The sequence below is a fragment of the Diabrotica virgifera genome, chromosome 5 (genome assembly GCF_917563875.1).
Source record: "Diabrotica virgifera virgifera chromosome 5, PGI_DIABVI_V3a".
Taxonomy (NCBI): domain Eukaryota; kingdom Metazoa; phylum Arthropoda; class Insecta; order Coleoptera; family Chrysomelidae; genus Diabrotica; species Diabrotica virgifera.
Window position 1 is genome coordinate 249,341,655 of NC_065447.1, and position 18,531 is coordinate 249,360,185.

Genomic DNA, 18,531 nt, shown 5'->3' on the forward strand with positions numbered 1-18,531 from the left:
AATTGTAATACTGATGATTTTTAATTGTAATTATTGTAATACTAATGATTATGAAAATAAACAGAAGAAGACGAAGATAAAAGACACCGACGTAAACCACAAAAAAGATGGATGGATGACTTGAGAAAAACAGTGGGAAATTGGATATAGACGGCATAATATAAAACAATGAAAGAATATGGAGGAGATTTATATCCAACAGTGGATGCAAGAGGTTGAGGAATGATGAAAATAAAATTATATTTTAATTGCGATTAACTAATTTAAATTTAGAAAATACCTACATTTCTTTCGCCATTATTATTTTGATTGGCAGTTTCCTCTTACTTCAGTTGTTTTCGCTGTCAAATCGTCAAAAGGGTGAGAAGAACTATACAGTGGATTTAATTCTTTAAATTTCAACCAATTGCTTAAAATGACAAAACAAACTTATTTACTATTCAATAGAAAAAATAGCACAATTGCAACTATTAGCTTACAAATTTGTGATGTAATCGAGTCCTATGAAAATTTATTTCAGGTAGCTGAATAAAAAAATCCATCCACGTTCTTTCAGCAACGCACACGACGCATAAAACAACAAATTACCACATTCGGTTTCTCTCTCATGCTATCTGTAACGTTTACTTTTAATATGAATGAGGATATGGACTAGTATTGGACATATATGTTTTTACATAATACGGTTTGATAATACACGTACAAGGAAAAGTAGGGGTGACTTGAAGAATTGTCGCGTTATATATACCACGGAATCGAGGAAAATGATATCAATTTTTAGCTTTCTTTAGCTACTGACTAACTAGCTCCTATTTAACAATGGTGTCGTGCAAACTTGTAAGTACATCAGTGTTTTACAAAATATATGTGTAAGTTTTGTAATATAAGAAGTATACATATTAATTGTTTGGTGAACATCCCTTATCGAATTTTGGATATCACATGGATTGGAACTTTGCTGAAAGTAGGACAAACCAGTTTTAATAGTGATTTTATATTAGGACTATCCACTAATTTTATCATCATCTTTCTTCTTAAAGTTCCCTCTCCTATCGGAGGTTGGATATCATAATGGCTATGGTCACTTTGTTGGCTGCTGCCTTGTTACAGTTAAACCATTCTTCAAGGTTCCTCAGCCATGAGATGCGCCTTCTTCCTATGCTTCTTCTTCCTTGGATCCTTCCTTGAATAATAATTCTCAGCAACTCATATTATTCTCCTCTGGTAATGTGACCCAAATATTCCAGTCTTCTAGTTTTTATACTTTTCATAATTTCTAACTCCTTATTTAAACGTCGTAGCCCTTCAACATTGGTAATCCTTTGAACCCACTGAATTTTCAATATTCTTCTGTAACACCACATTTCGAACGCTTCTATTCTTCTTATGTGTTGTCTCTTCAATGTCCAAGCTTCCATTCCGTACAGCAATATAGAAAATATGTAGCATCTTAGAGCCCTCAATCTGAGAGGCAACTGAAGGTCTTTGTTTTTAAGCAGTGTCTTCATTTTTATAAATTCTTGCCTTGCAGTTTCAATTCGGACGTTAATTTCTTTGCTTTGGTCGTTTTTGTCATCAACCCAGGTTCCCAGATATTTGTATGTCTTAACTTTTTCTATTTGGGTTTGCTCTATCATTAACCTTTCATTTCCATATTCTGTGTTTGAGACAATCATAAATTTAGTTTTTTCTTGTTTATTTTTAGTCCGTATCGAATGCAATAATCGTTAATTATATTTAGCAGTTCTTGTAGCGATTCCAGGGTATCTTTACTTTTCTTCCGTTTATAGAGATTCCATCACTTAGCTCCGCTATCGCTTCCTGAAATATGGCTTCAGTGTACAGGTTAAACAGTAGCGGCGACAGAACACAACCCTGTCTTACTCCTCTCTTTATATCAATCATCTTTATATCATCTTTATATCATCATCATCAGTCAACAGCTGTTCCATCCATCGTTAGATGTAAGCCTCCCTTAGTCGTGTCCATTTATTTCTGTTCGTTGTTTTTTGCATCTATTCGTGACCATCCTTCGCTTATTGTCATTAGTCCATTTGGTTGGAGGTCTCCCTTATTTCTCTTCTTTGCTCTTGGTCTCCATTTAACAATTTGCTTCGTCCAACGGTTGTCTCCCATTCTTCCTCGTCTAGCCATTCACGTCCACATCTGAACATAAGCCTCTTCAAGTCTTCCTTTCCATTGTTTTTTGTTGTACGCTACTTGTAGCCAATTTTTCCCGGCAGTTCTTTTCAGATCATCTGTCCATCTCATAAGAGGTCTGCCTCTGGGTCTTTTGTGTTGGTATTGTCTCCAGATTAGAATTGTTCTGAATTTTAATGATTTTTGTACCACATCGGTGACTTTGGTTTTCTGTCTTATCCATGTGTTTGTTTTCCTGTCCTTAAGTGATATGCCAAGCATTGCTCTTTCCATCGCGTGTTGAGTGACTCTGAGTATGTTCACATTCTTTTTTGTGATTGTCCGTGTTTGTGCCCCATCTGTTAATATCGGAATAATGCATGCATCAAAAACTTTAGATTTAAGATGTAGCTGAATTTGCTGATTTCTGAGTATATAGTTCAGTTTGCCGAATGCTGCTCATGCTAACTTTCTTCTTCTTTTTATTTCTTCCGTTTGAATTTCCATATTTAGTATTATTTTTTTTTGTCCTAAGTATACATATATATATTCTTCAACTTTTTCTATAACTTTGTCGTTTACTATTGTCACGGTTTCTTCAGAGTGCATGACTTTTGTTTTGTTTAAATTCATTTTCAGTCCTGTTTTAGAAGATTCTGTGTGTAGTTCTGAAAGCATGGTTTGCAGTTCTTTTAGGTCAGTAGCTATCAGGATTATGTCATCCGCAAATCGTAGATTACTGAGGTAGCGGCCATTGGTGTTTATTCCCTTATATTTCCAAATTAGATTTTTAAACACGTCCTCCAAAACAAAGGTGAACAGTTTGGGTGATGGAGTGTCTCCCTGTTTGACTCCCCTGTTTAACGGTACAGGGTTCGTGTATTCATTTTCATTTAGGTAGTATGTAGCTGTTGCTTGGTTCATAGTTTCTTTTATTAAGTTAATATATCTGCTGCCTATTCTACAATTTTGCATTGCGTTTATTACGGCCGTGTGTTCTATATATGTCGAAAGCTTTTTCGTAGTCTACAAATGCTATAAAAACTGGAAAATTGTATTCGTTGCATTTTTCTATTAATATTTTTGTGGTTAACAGGTGATCGGAAGTTGAATAGCCTTTTCTAAAACCTGCCTGTTCATATGGTTAGTATTCATCTAATTTCCTTGTTAGTCGGGTAGTTATGACTTTGGTGAGTATTTTAAACAGGTGTAACAGTAGACTGATGGGCCTGTAGTTTTCCAGCTTTCGATTATCACCTTTCTTGTGTAATATGATTACTTTAGTTGTTCCAGCTCTTAGGGACTTTGCCCTGGTGTAAGGGTATTCTTCCTATGTATCTAAGGAATATCTTCTAATTAAATCAGCCTTTAAATTAACCTGTGATAAGCCTTTAAGTTAATCGTTTGTCTTAAGGGGAAAGGAACAAAATGCAAAATTTTGACGCCTGTCAAAATTTTCAATGTATTTTAAATGTAAGCATCTTTTTGAATCCTGAGAAAACTAATAAGTATTTTTGAAAAATTTAAACGCAGAATGAAATATTACTTTATTACCGAGGGCCGAAAGTCCCTTAGAATTAATAAAAAGTTTCTTTTGAATGAGATATTTGAAATTAAAAATCACACTTTTTCACTTAGTTTTTCACCCCTGTAACTTATTAAAATAAACATTATAGAAGTTTTCAGGGACTTTCAGTCCTCGGTAATCTTTCGGTTAATAACGTAATCTTTCATTCTGCGTTTGAATTTTTCAAAAATACTTATTAGTTTTCTCAAGATTCGAAAAAAATTAATCCCATTTAATTAGCAATGAAGCCGAAAGTTCGTACCCATCCCCTTAAGTATATCTACGACACAACCTTTTCTATATTGTTTTTGTCCAGAGTTATATTCTCAGTTATATCTAGAGATTCGTTTGTTAGATATTTAGTTTTTGCTAGATCTACTTTTTAATCCAATTTCTTTTGATTTCTCTCTCATATTCTTCTCTGTCTTTTGCTATGAACGCAACATCATCAGCAAATCTTAGAGGGTTCAGGTTTTCGCCTTTTTTTCGTCACTCCTTTAGTTGCTTATTCTACAGTTCGAAACATATCTTCTAGAGTCTAGAGCTAAAGTAAATAGCTTGGATGAGATAGAATGTCCTTGTCTAACCCCTGTTGTATTTTTTTATGTTTTTGCTTCTGCTTTTACTGGGGATGTTGCAATATCATTGTATACTTAATGATTTTTGTATATCTGTCATCAACTCAAATGGTTTAGGTTTTCACCGTCTATCCTCACTCCTTCATTTGCCCATTTCTGATTTCGAAACATATCTTTTAGAGCTAAAGTAAATAGCTTGAATGGGATAGAATCTCCTTGTCTAACCCCTATCTTTTCTGTTTTTTCTTCTAATTTATGTAATATAATTAATCATATTTATATATCTACCTAATGATTTTTGTATATTAACTCTATTGTTGCTTAAGCATTAATGATTTCTCATATTTCTATTGAGTCAAATGCCTTCTCGTAATCTACATAGCTGTTCAGAGTGTTATATGGTACTGATTGGTTACAGATATGGTTTGATTTTTCGATTAGTGTTCTTATGACTTGTATTTGATCTATGGTGCTTTAACCTTTTAATTAATTATCCTCACAAATAGCTTGTTCAATACTGATAACAGGTCTATAGGTTTCAAATTTATATTTATTTCCCTTTTTAAATACCAGTATTATAAGAGTATTTAACCAATATGTAGATACTTTACATATTTCTATACCTACATTTATTTAATAGTTATTCATGATATAAGTGTTAAAAGTACAATTTTAAGGCAAGGATGTGAAAGTTTACAGAAAGAGCGAAGCGAATTCTGCAATTCACATGAGTGGCTTAAAAATGTACTTTTTAACACGTAGGTATATCATATAATATTTTTTCTACAAACGTCTTATGACTGACATTCCCTTTTTATATTTTTCTTGACATTAAACGTGTTACCAACGTGTTAAAAATTAAATAATACAGTTTAAATTAAATTTTAAAAAACCTTTTAAACCACCTTTTTCAAATTGCGCAAGTTGTACTATTAATATTAATGTTAATAAATGATATATAAATATTTTGACGTTTTACAATTTGACAATCAACTTTTAACTGTAGTGCCTTAAAAATTTTAAAGCACTAGTGCTGTAAAGTAGCATTTTTAACGCTCCTATGGAGTGCTAAAAATTGCATTTTTAACACGGTTGTAGAAAAAATATTTTTTGCATTTTTATGATGTGTTTTCCTCCATACTTTAGCTGGAGGAAACTGTTTTATTTCGTGAAGCTCATTCTGTTTATTTCTTCCTGATATATCTGGTATATCTTCAGATCTAACATTTTTTACGATTTTTCGGTGTAGTCGAAGATGGAAATAGTTGCGTCATCATGGTCTGTAATTCTTCGAAACTTGTAGCAAATATTAAGATGTCGTCAGCTTATCTCAAATGGCTCAGTTTTCTTCCATTAATATTCATTCCTTTATATACCCAGTTAATGTCTTTGAACACGTCTTCCAGTCCCAGTGTGAACAGCTTTTTGAAATAACGTCTCCCTGACGAACTCCTCTGTTGATTTGTATACCTTTAGTTTTCTCGTCTATTAGTATTTTCATTGTAGCTTTCCTATAAATATTATGTATAAGCATTCTGTATCGAGAATCTATCCTGCAGTTGTTCATAGCTCTCTCTATTGTCCAAAGTTCTATGGAGTCGAATGACTTTTCATAATCAACGACTCCAATGTATTAGTTCAAGTGTTACTCATTGGCTTTGTTTATTAACGTTCTGATAGTAAGAAGATGATTCGCTGTACTGTAACCCTTTCGGAATCCTGCCTGCTCTATCGTTTGATAGCTATCAAGCTTCGACGATAATCTATTAGTTATTACTATCATAAACAGTTTGTACATTTGGAAAAGCAGGTACATTGGTAGGTAGAATTATTGTGTATTTTTTGAAGAGAAAAGAATAGAGAATAATTCTCTTCCAAAGACACCCATATAATATGAATAATATTTATTACCGTATCAAAGAAAACAACACGAAAGTTACAGAACAGCTCTACTGTTTCCGTAAATAGTAGTTTTTTAATATGTGCTCTAGACAGTAATAACGTGTATTGAAACAAGTTATTTTTACATGACATGCAAGCTTGTTTTATGTATTGTATCACATTTTTATGCAATTTCTTTCGCAAACTGTGCAAAACGTATAATAGCAGTTTGACCTACAGCTTTTATTATAATCGGCACAGTTTAGGTAATAATTTTATAGTCTTCTTGACAACAATTAATTATGTAATTCGCTGTTATATACAGGACCTGCTGTACTTCTCTAAAAAAGAAATAATATTTTTTCCACTAGATTAGTAAATATTTTGTTTATTTACATTTGCCAATAAAAAACATTGGCATTCATTGCTGAAACAAAAATCCGGCAGAATGTTAGAGACATAATTCATTTGATCGAAGATGATTTCACAAAACTGCATTTTTCTATCAAAATCATCATCTTAGTGCTCTTCTTTTAATTATGAAGCTTATTCATGTATAAAACGTTCACAAATATAGTAGGTCTGGATCCCGCATAAGAAAAAAAAGTTGATTGATAGCAAGCTGAAAATTTGTTAATAGTTTAACGGTGTCTAGTCGGACAAACTTTGATATATGGGAACACTGGAACAGGGGAAGTTTTAATGGTGGAACCGGTTAAAAATTTGGAACGTCAGACTACGAAAACGTCAGATGTATTTTGTCCGACAGAACTTCCAGTTGATTTGTTGCCCTTTCATTAAACTCTCATGCAAAAATCAGACTGGCGTTTATCACCAACTGCGCAGTTTAATGAGTGGAGCACGAAGAACATGTCAAATGACAGGAATCATGTTGGTTAGTAATAGCAGTCTGATTTTTGCATGAGAGTTTAATGAAAGGGTAACAAATCAATTGGAAGTTCTGTCCGAGAAAATACATCTGACGTTTTCGTAGTCTGACGTACCAAATTTTTAACCTGTTCCACCATTAAAACTTCCCCTGTTCCAGTGTTCCCATAAATCAAAGTTTGTCCGACTAGACACCGTTAAGCTATTAACAAATTTTCAGCTTGCTATTAATCAACTTTTTTTTCTTATGCGGGATCCAGACCTATAATGCATTCATTAATATATCTACTCAAAGTACATTTTTTAATAATAATTTAAATTTTATTTTTTTTAGATTGCTGTTTTCGTTTCATTGATAGCATTATTTTATTTTATATTTATTATTATTTTATTTTATATTATATTTTATTGATAGACCTATAATGCATTCATTAATATATCTACTCAAAGTACATTTTTTAATAATAATTTAAATTTTATTTTTTTTAGATTGCTGTTTTCGTTTCATTGATAGCAGCGGTTTTAGCGTCACCAGTGCCAGGAGGTTGGGGCTCCCATCAGTAAGTACATTTCTTCTTTCCTATGATTAGGTACTTATATAAGTGTCATATTCCTCTAAAATGGTAAATCTGATTGCGTGCTATTATTTTTTCCACTGTTGGGAATGGTAATATTAAGCTAGTTTGATAACTTCTACGTTCTGCTACTCGTTCCATGGCCATTAGCGATAGATAGATGCTATTCTGGCTACCATATCCGCTGTCTTAACTCCATCGCTAACAGCAGCCCCATATAATTATGAAGTCGATTTAAAAAATGTATCGTTTTCTTAAGTTTTAAAACTGTAGCACCCGTCCTTTGCCAAAATAAAAAGAAATGAGAAACACAGAAGACTCTAGACTCCAGAGTACAATAGAACTATACATGGCAATGAGAGAACAGGTTCAAGAATACATCTACCTCAAATTCTGAAATTTGAGAAAGAGAACCAAAGTACAGATATCACTAGAAAAGCAAGACTGGCATGGGCAGGATTTTAAAAATTCAAGTTGGATATTTCAGAACCTCAAAGTACATCAATACTTGAGGAGCATAGTGTTCAACCTGTGCATCCTTTCTATTATGACATACAGATTTCAAACGTGGACCCAAATTGAGGGAACTATGAACAATCTAGGCGCGATAGAAAGTGATGCAATGAAAAGAGCAATAGAAAAAGGGACGACTGGATAATCTCAAAAACAAAAGCCGAAAAGATGTTACAAGATGTTACAAGAAAAATTGCCAAACTAAAATGAAGCTTCGTCGGCTACACTGCTAGACAAAAAGATCAATGTTGCAACGCTACAGTAAAACATTGGAGAACCTACCAAGGTAGAGTGCCAAGAGACAGACCACAGATGTAATGGGTAAATGACATTAAAAAATAAACGACAGAAGGCTAAGAAAAAGAAGAAGAAGGCGTTTGCTTTGGCCATTTTATTGTCGGATCAAAAGGAAAATTTCGTATTTTGAGGATACTTTATAATGTAACCAACGATATGTATTACTTTGCGTAATATATTTACCTTATCTTTAAGGTGTCATTATACCCACATATTGAAGGCTTCTAAACGTTTAAGCATAACCTCAATTAGCATATATGCCTCTACTCCATGTGATAACACCGAAAACATATAACAATGTGTTGACTTAGGGTCAACACATAGAACCTGATGGTCAAGACTGAGATCATTGCTGCATAGCGCGTTTCTTATTTATTTTTTGACGGGAAATAAGAAATGTGATATTTGTGTAACATTCGAAGTAGGTACCACAGAAAGTTGGGGGTTAATGTATGACAATAAAACTCCAAATAACTATGGGAGCCGATAACTTAAGGCTGTGTCTAGCTCAGTCACTTAGGTCTAAGTTCGTCTTATTTTAATTTAAAAAGTAAACAATGAGTATTGGAAGGGACAAATACAACATGAAATTAACTAATCATATTATCTATAAAATAAAATAAGATTTTAATATTAACAAGCAAATCTTGCCTATAGCTTTGCAAAATATTGAAGTGGTATTTATGGCACTGTTGAATCGCTAGGTGGACTTGGATGATGATGAGATGGACATAGTTGGCTCTAGTTGATGTAGGTAGATCTATATTTGCCATGTAAGTGTCTTCAAGTATCCGTTCTTCAAGTAGTCTTCTAAAGACAGCTACAATTTTAACTCGTGGTAAACACCATGTATTTACATCGCCGACGATGTGTTTTATAAGGCTTCAGGGAAAAAATATATAGTAAAACCAATAAACCCAAGAAGTTTTAACGAAATAAAATGAATTTTGCACAGAAACATTATGTTAAATATATAGGTAGGTACATACATACAAGATGCAGAAAAAAACATTGCCACCTCCATTATATATTTAGAAGTACCTAAATCTGACATAACAAAAGTTCAAAAGTTGACAACTGACAAATACATTTTAGCACTTGGAGTTAGGCCTAGACAAGAACCGTGGGCCTAGACATCACAAAAATTTTATATGCCTATGATTATAGGCTATTGATCATGTTCAAAATAAGAGAGCTAAAAGGAACTACAACGTTAACGGGATTTTATTGTCTCATATGGTCAATGGACCTCTGAATTTGAAAAAACCGCGGAGTGCTACCATTTAAATGGGTGCGTTTTTGAGAAAGGGGTGAATTAGTCCCTAGGCACAGGGTGAATTAGTGTGAGTTCTATTCACTTTTGGTACAAATACTTCTACAGAAAAATTGTTCCTGATTAAATTTACTACCGAAATATCATATTTTAAAGTCAAAAGTATTTTTCTTTGCAAAAATATATTCAAAAGAAAAGCAAGAAATAAACACGAAAGAAAACAATTTTGTTTTTTGCCCCATAACTTTTTTCCACAAGGATATAGGTATAGGCATTGCTTCAGCAAAAAATAACTTCCATCCTTCCTCTTTAAAATGACGTTAGGTAAAAGTCTCTATGATTTACAGTTTTCGAAATAAAATTTTTCAAAATTTACCGCTCACAAAATTTTTGAGCCATTTTCCTCATTATTTCGCAAACATTGTTCTGTAACTTTTTTCTACGCATCTCTAGGTATATGCAATGTACACTTACTAGAAACAGAAGTCACTTACCTTTAAAATGGTCTATTGTATAAGGTTGTACGACTATTTTTAAACAAGTTATGCTTTTTCAAGGTTTTATACTTTTAATGATTTTTGATATTTTTTATGATTATTTTTTAAATTTCTCATTATGACTTTTTTTCTTGTACATTTAGGTATATACATTGTGGAAAAAAGCTTATTTTCTTTACTTTAAAATGGTCTATTGCAAACACCTCTAGGACTATTTTTAAACAAGATATCCGTAGGATATCCAAGGGTATCCGTAATTTGAGAAAAATTATAAATTTTTTTATTTTTTTCAATTAGATGAATATAATTGCATATTGTAACATCCTTTTTAATTCTAAGTAACTTTTCTTAATAACACTTTTCGATATTGTAAAATATAAAGATACTTTACTCTTGAGCGAAATCATATTTTTTAACATACCACGTACACTGTTGATAAAATTTTATATATGATGATTGCATCTTAGGTGTTAGACTATTCAGAGCATTTCATAAAGAATAATTTTTTTCATAAAGTTAATAATAAAAAGTTTTCCATATGGTTCCAACTTAGTGGTTCAAACTTTGAAAAAGCATATTATCTTGTTTAAAAATAGACCTAGAATTTTTTACAATACACCATTTTAAAGTAAATAAAATAAGCTTTCTTTTTTATTGCACAATGTATATACCTAAATATACAATAAAAAAGTTATAATGAGAAATTTAAAAAAAAATCGTAAAATATAACAAAATTCATTAAAAGTATAAAATTTTAAAAACCATATCTTGCTTAAAAATAGTCATACAGCCTTCTACTATAGACCATTTTAAAGGTAATTGACTTTTCTTTCTATTAAATGTAACATTACATATACGTGAAGTTGCGTAAAAAAAGTTACAGAACAATGTTTGCGAAGTAACAAGGAAAATGGCCCAAAATTAGCTGTGTGTGGCGAAATTTGAAAAATCATATTTTGGAAACTATAAATCTTAGAAAGTTATACCAAACGCCATTTTAAAGAGAAAGGATGATAGTCTTTTTTCTGTAAAGCAATGCCTATACCTAAATTCCCGTGGAAAAAAGTTATGGGGCAAGAAACAAAAATGCTACTTTTCGTGTTTTTTTTCTTGCTTTTCTTTTGAATATATTTTTGTAAAAAAAATATTTTTTACTTTAAAATGTGATATTTCGATAGTAAATTTTACCTGGAAATTTTTTCCTGTAGACGTGATTGTACCAAACGTGCATAAAACTCACCCTAATTCGCCCTGTGCCTAGGGACTAATTCACCCCTTTCTCAAAAACGCACCCCTTTAAATGGTAGCACTCCGCGGTTTTTTCATGTCTAGAGGTCCATTGACTATATTAAACAATAAAACCCCGTTAACGTTGTAGTTCCTTTCTAAAATACATAATCAATAGCCTATTAAGTGAGTTATTGCGTTTGAATGTGGGTAAAAGATAAGGATAGAATATATTTGAAAATTCAAAGATTAGTTGATAAAAGAATTGATCGTCAACTATTCCAATACAAATTGGAATAAAATAATGTTTTGATACAAGTCTAATAATTTATTATAGTTGAATATTGTTCTCTTGATGATCATTATTTACATGATAACTTATTTTTCCAGCAAACATGTCATTATCAAAGTTCCGTACCATGTTCATACCGTCCACCATCACCATGTTGAGAAGGTGCACGTTCCGGTTCACGTTCCTGTTCATGTTCCTGTTGTGAAGAAGATCGTCGTCCACGAACCCATCCACCATCACGAGCCCATCATCGAACACGGAGGATGGTGGTAGATGCACCAGCATCATTTAGGCAATTTATCCAGATATGTATGTTCATGTAAATAATAGTTATAATTTTTGGGATACTAAAAGACAAAAAAAAACTAAAGAAGTACCTATAAGATATTGTAATAGAAGTACAAATTATCGGTAGTGAGATCAGAATTTTAGATCATCATCAGCCCATATGCGTCCACTGCAGGACATAGGTTTTCCTCAGCTCTTTCCAGAGCTAACATTTTAGACAATTCCTTCCAATTTAGGCTAAAATTATTTTTAATATAAAAGTTGTTGTTGCAAAAGATTGTTCACTTACTACTTTCTTAAATTTAGGAATTTGATGTTGTGTGGATAAGGCCAAGAATTTTGTCACTCAAGTATCTTTGCTCAACACTCGTTAATATTAATTGGTAAATTGTTTACAGATTTTTAGATCCTATCCTAGCACCAATGGTTTCAATTATTTACTGCTTCTCCTTAACTAAACCTTCTCGAGTACCGAAGACTTTTGCTTTTGGCTTTCTAGTTCTATTTTTTGTTGCAGATACATATTTTCTGATTAATTTAGGCTGTTGTCTTCAAAATGATCTTTTTTGCTTATCGCTATAAATTCATTTATCTATTCCTTGAGTAATATAGGTAGTTTTAATGGTCTTCTCTTGAACTTCGATAAAAAACTTCATCTAAAAACAGCCAATTAAGAACTAAGAAGCAGCTATTGACTTATTTCTTCTTTATAGTCCTTAGTTACTTATTACGAAGTAAACTTGAGATATCTTTATTAAAAATGTCATACTCACCATTTTTATTTATATAATTTTTGAAGTAATTTAAAATTAAAAATGAATAACCATTTAATTTAAAATTGTTTACATGTTTGAAAATTGCAATAAAGCTACGGTAGCTTTAGCTGATCGGAACTGTTATAGATAATGAAACTGTTCAATCTCTAAAGGTAAAAACAAAAGAGAATTTGACAATAAAATCTACGGAAAAATTTGATAAGGAAAGAATACAATATTTCTCTAATTTTTATTGATCTTACAATTTAAAAATTACAGAATAATTCATTTAGATACTGAAAAGGGCCCTGCAATTAATACTGCCTCGATTGGAATCATCATCATTGTTGGACATAGATATCCCTCGTAATTTTCCATCTATTTCGATCTTGTGCCTTTTACATCCAATTCCTATGGCAACGTTTTAGATCGTCAGACCAACGTGTTGGTGGACGACCATTGAAATGATAAGACTTAATTATACTTATCCTTCATTCTTCAAAGTTAAGCAGAAAGAAAATATTTCAAATTAATAATGCCATAACGGAAATATCATGATTGTTTACTATATTATACGAGTATTATAACCTTTTAACATGTGCCGATGAAAAAGGTGTGTCAGGAGTATCATAGTGATGCTGAGAGTTAATTATTATATCTATAATAATCCCATTACGTAATTATTTTCTTTGGTTAACTATCATTACGGCTATCTTCACCTGTGGTAATGCTACTCTATGTAAATACCCCAACAGTGTTACAGTTAAACCATTGTCTCAAATTATCTAGTCAGGCTACATGTAGTGTTCATAATATGCTTCTTCTGAACAATATGCTTCCCTGTTTAATGATTTGCAAAAACATGATATTTATATATTTCTCCTCTAGTGACATGGCCCAGATACTGAATTTTCTTATATTCATTGTAATCAAAATCTCCTTCTTTTTTTATTTATTTTTTGTTTCAAAACATCGTTGTTTCTTTAGCTTGTCCTGTCAGCTTATTTTAAAGATCTCCTGTACTGAAATACCTTAAACGTTTCTATTCTATTACTGATGTAGTTTTTTGAGTGTATTTGTCTACTACATACAATAATACCGAAAACAGATAACACCTGAGTATTCGTACGTTGAGTTATAGTCTCAGATCATTTACAGTTAAAGTTCAGTTACAGCTTCAGTTGCAGAAGCAACTTGATTGGTTAATCAGATATTTTTCTCTATCAAACTCCTTGTTTTAATCATCCTTCTTTCTTCTTAATTGCCTTTCTTTCTTCCTATTGTGTTTCTGAAGCCAAACTGAGTGGTACCAATATCTTGATCAAGTTTCTAAAAATTTTTTGGTGTATTCTTTTCAAGAATATCTTTAGAGTGTGGCTTATTAAGCTAGTATGATGGTCACTGAAACACTTAAGGGAGTATTAGATCCGACGATGGATGGAATAGCTGCTGCTTATAATAAATACAAACAAAAACCAGAAAGTACAAAATGATAGGAAACTGTGTCAATGTTTCTTGGAACCTAGAAAGAGTTTTATCTACCGATACTTACAGATACAGATTGTTGAAGAGATAATAGTAATATGCGCTACAATACCATGAGGGTCGACATTGCTAGAATAATGTCTGGTGCAACATTCGAATATCCAGGCCATCCAGCTTTCAGAGAAAAAGAAGAATCACAGAATGAAGGCTTAATAAATTGCTGGTGTGTGGAGATAAAATTCTTTGAGTAGTATTCCTTGTAGAGAATTAGATACGCAGTAACGACAATCGCCTTATAAACAATGTTTTTTTTTTGAAAGACCAGATGAGAGAAGGTCTGTCGGATGGTCTAGAAAAAGTTGGGAGGATTAAGTTATAAAGGATCTGCAAAAAATGGGAATGACACAATGGGAAATAGAGTAGTGTAACGTCATTGATGATGATGATAGAATGAAGGCTCAATAATAGATAATCACGCGAGATAGTGACATTAAAAAAGTTTCTGGAAAATACTGAACATCTGTAAAAATATAAACAGTTATTGTATGAAAACTAGACTTTACAGAAGAATCGTTTATAAAAAACTAGTTTTAAGACTCAAATTACTCAATAACTATCAAACCAAACTGTTAGTTGATAATTTTGATTAGATTGTAGACACACAATGTTTTTAAAGGGTTTAAAGTTAAAACAAATAAATAATTTAATTACAATGCTTTTAATATATTAAGAAATGTTTCTAAAGGGCTAAATATGGCATTTTTAAAAACTGATAATAATAAACAATCATCTAGAGTCTAGAGTTAACAATTTGATTGCTGTGTCTTCTTCGTAAAATCTTTTAGCTGTGATTCTTACTCATCCTGGTCCTTCTCGATATTAATGGGATTAGAACCAAAAACTTTGAAAACTTTTTCACATGATAACCGTTCTAACGTGTTCTTTTTTTGTTGTCAAGTCTGAAATAATGAATTTATTGCAAAAATATTTTTAATTGTCTTTTTTATTATTTTTTAATCTATTTTCTACTTGGTGTCCAATCCACTTTTTCTTTTTTTTTTGTCTATAATTATTATGTTGCTAATAGATACCAAAAAGATATTTGACAAAAAGTTCCAGCTTTATAAAATCTTTGTGCATATTTGTTTAATTGTACAAGTTAAAAAACTAAGTATTGTGATTCTATACCGATAGTTTTACTGAAATTAATTGACCAATGCTCAAATCTTTAGACTGTGAATTGTTTGCAACAAATTCAGTTTAAATTTCAAATGTTCAGGATGTCCGTGTATGTTTGTAATGTTGGTAATGACTGAGCTTTATATAGATTGTTAAATAGTGCAATTATGTATACATCAAATACTTTATATACAGTATGTTAATATTTGTTGAATAAACAATTATAAAAATATATATTGTGTTTATTGTAATTTTAAATGCAGTTCGTTATAAAGCAGTTCAAATTTAAGAAATTTTATGGATCATCCTTTATTAGGGTGCTAATATTCCGTCTTGTTCTATCGTTATCTCCATCATATTCCACCAGGTGCATAAAGCGTACCAGAAACATATCGGCAGTGTAGCACTATTGGTCCATAAATGAATTAAAAATCTGCTCCCAAGGACTGCTGCAATCTCGCATCGTTATTAAAGCATCAGAATGGTACAGCATCCAAATGATTTAAGTACCTATACGCTCCCACTAGCCAATCAACAGATGAGGACATAAATAAATTCTATGAAGATATTTCTAAGGCATTGGCAGACAGAGCTCATTTCAAAAAATCATGGGAGATTTTAACGCCAAACTACGGAAGCATGACTCCTGCAATAAACCGAATAGAGGAATTTATGGTCTAGGAATTACGAGCGACATAAGAGAACGGTTAATAATCTACAGACAGGAGCAAAATATATTGTATGAATACATTTTTAGTCAACCGTATAAAAGAAGGAGGACCTGGATAAGGCCAAAAACGAAATGGATTACATATTAGCCAACCATAAATACAGACGTATCAGTGCTAGTATGATAGAATTGATTCAAAAAATTACATAACCCAGACATCCAAAGTGAAAGTTATCCTCCAACACCAAATTGTTCTATATGGTCCATATAATGTTCAGAAAAAAGTCACACCTTTTTGAGCCTCGGGTTTGGGGGGAAGAGGGGGGAGAAATCGGTAAATTCGTAGTTTTTTACGTTTTTCGTCAATATTTCTAAAACTATGAGGTTTAGCATGAACAATCTTCTATACAAAAATGTTCTACATTAAATTTTAAATAAAAAAGGCCCTATACAAAATCCTTCTAAAATAAACGGTTTCAAAGTTACGGAGGTAGTATAGTATAATAATTGGTCCAAAAAAAAGGCCTAACCCAGACATTAAAAGTAAAAGTTTTCCTCCAACACCAAATTGTTCTATATGGTCCACATATTGTTCAGTAAAAAGTTACACCATTTGGAGCGTCTGGTTTGGGGGAAGATGGGGGAGAAGTCGGTAAATTAGTAGTTTCTTTACGTTTTCGTCAAAATTTCTAAAACTATGTTTAAGCGTAAACAGTGTTCTATACAGAAACGTTCTACATAAAATTTAAAACAAAAATGGTCCTATCCATAACTGTTATAAAATCAACGGTTCCAGAGTTACGGAGGGTGAAATGTGGAGGTTTTCGATACTTTTTATATTTTTTGGGCAATTGATGATGATTTTGGGTGGTGAGGTTGACGTTTCTTCAAGGTCTTATCACTAACATACCATCGGCCATTGAAATAGCAAATTCTGTTAAAGAAAATTTCTTTCAATCAGTAAAAATATTATAAATTGCCCAAGTTATATAAAAAGTATCGAAAACCTCCACTTTTCACCCTGCGTAACTCTGAAATCGTTGATTTTATAACAATTAATTATAAGATCTTTTTTGTTTTAAATTTGATGTAGAACATTTTTGTATAAAACATTGTTTACGCTAAAGCATATTTTTAGAAATATTGACAAAAAATATAAAAAGCTACTAGTTTACCGATTTCTCCCCCATATCCCCCCCCCCCCAAACCGGACGCTCAAAACGGTGTAACTTTTTACTGAACAATATCTGGACCATATAGAACAATTTGGTGTTGGAGGAAAACTTTTGCTTTTAATGTCTGGGTTAGGCCTTTTTTGGACCAATTATAATATACACCTCCGTAACCTTGGAACCGTTCATTTTAAAAGGATTATGCATAGGTCCTTTTTTGTTTCAAATTTAATGCAGAACATTTTTGTATAGAAGGTTGTTCATGCTCACCCGCATAGTTTTAGAAATATTGACGAAAAACTGAAAAAACTACGAATATCGATTTCTCCCCCCTCTCCCCCCCAAACCCGACGCTCAAAATGGTGTGACTTTTGTCTGAACATTATGTGGACCATATAGAACAATTTGGTGTTGGAGGATGACTTTCACTTTGGATGTCTGGGTTTGGATCTATTTATACCATACGATATATACTCATTAGATTCAGTTTGGAAAGTGACTACAGATTAATAAGAGCAAAAATAGTAATCAATGAAAAATTAAAAATAAACAAACTAATTTTGCAAAAGAGTACCCTAACTACTAAAGAGCTTATGCAAAACAGTACCAATTACCAGAAACATCTTGAATCTAATCTATAGCCAATAGACCAATTAAAAGAAAAGACATAAATGATTTGGAAGAAACGATAAGAACGAGAAATGCGATCAAAAAATCCATACAACAGATTATTAAGGACAGAAGCCACATGGATCTAAATTCACTAGAATATAAGGATTTTAAAAAGGCACAAAGACAAAAAAATAATAGAAGACATCAAAGGCAATAATATCAAAAAATCAAAAATATTTTAGTGAGCAACAAGAGCATGAAAGTGTTAAAAACTCTAAATAGTAAAGGTCGACAACAAAAACACCCAATAAAAGACAAAATTGAATCACTTTAAATGACAACAACCAGATAATAAATATTTTTGAAGATAACTATACATAATTGTACTCGTCTAGCGTAGCAAAACCCGAAAAACCGTTCGTAGGAACGAACAATACTAAATATAGGATCTGAAACACTACTTTGTAGTGCGCATCTCCTGAAGACGACATAATAAGAAAAGATATTATTACAGCTGGAGGTCAAACTACTTTGGAGGCAGTTAAAATTCAGATGAACAAGTGCCTCCCTGGGGTTCTATTCCAATTTCTTGGCAAAATGCGTAGAAATGCGAATAATATGCGAAAATCGGTTTAAAAATGAA

At 32.1% G+C, this 18,531-nt stretch overlaps 1 protein-coding gene across 1 annotated transcript; it reads left to right on the forward strand.

Annotated features, from left to right (window-relative positions):
- Positions 1-753: 753 nt before the first annotated feature.
- Positions 754-15,666, forward strand: LOC126884801 (uncharacterized). Its single transcript, XM_050651040.1, has 3 exons — positions 754-837; positions 7,543-7,613; positions 11,826-15,666. The coding sequence occupies exons 1-3, from the start codon at positions 820-822 to the stop codon at positions 11,998-12,000; spliced, it is 264 nt and encodes an 87-aa protein (XP_050506997.1). The 5' UTR covers positions 754-819; the 3' UTR covers positions 12,001-15,666.
- Positions 15,667-18,531: the final 2,865 nt, after the last annotated feature.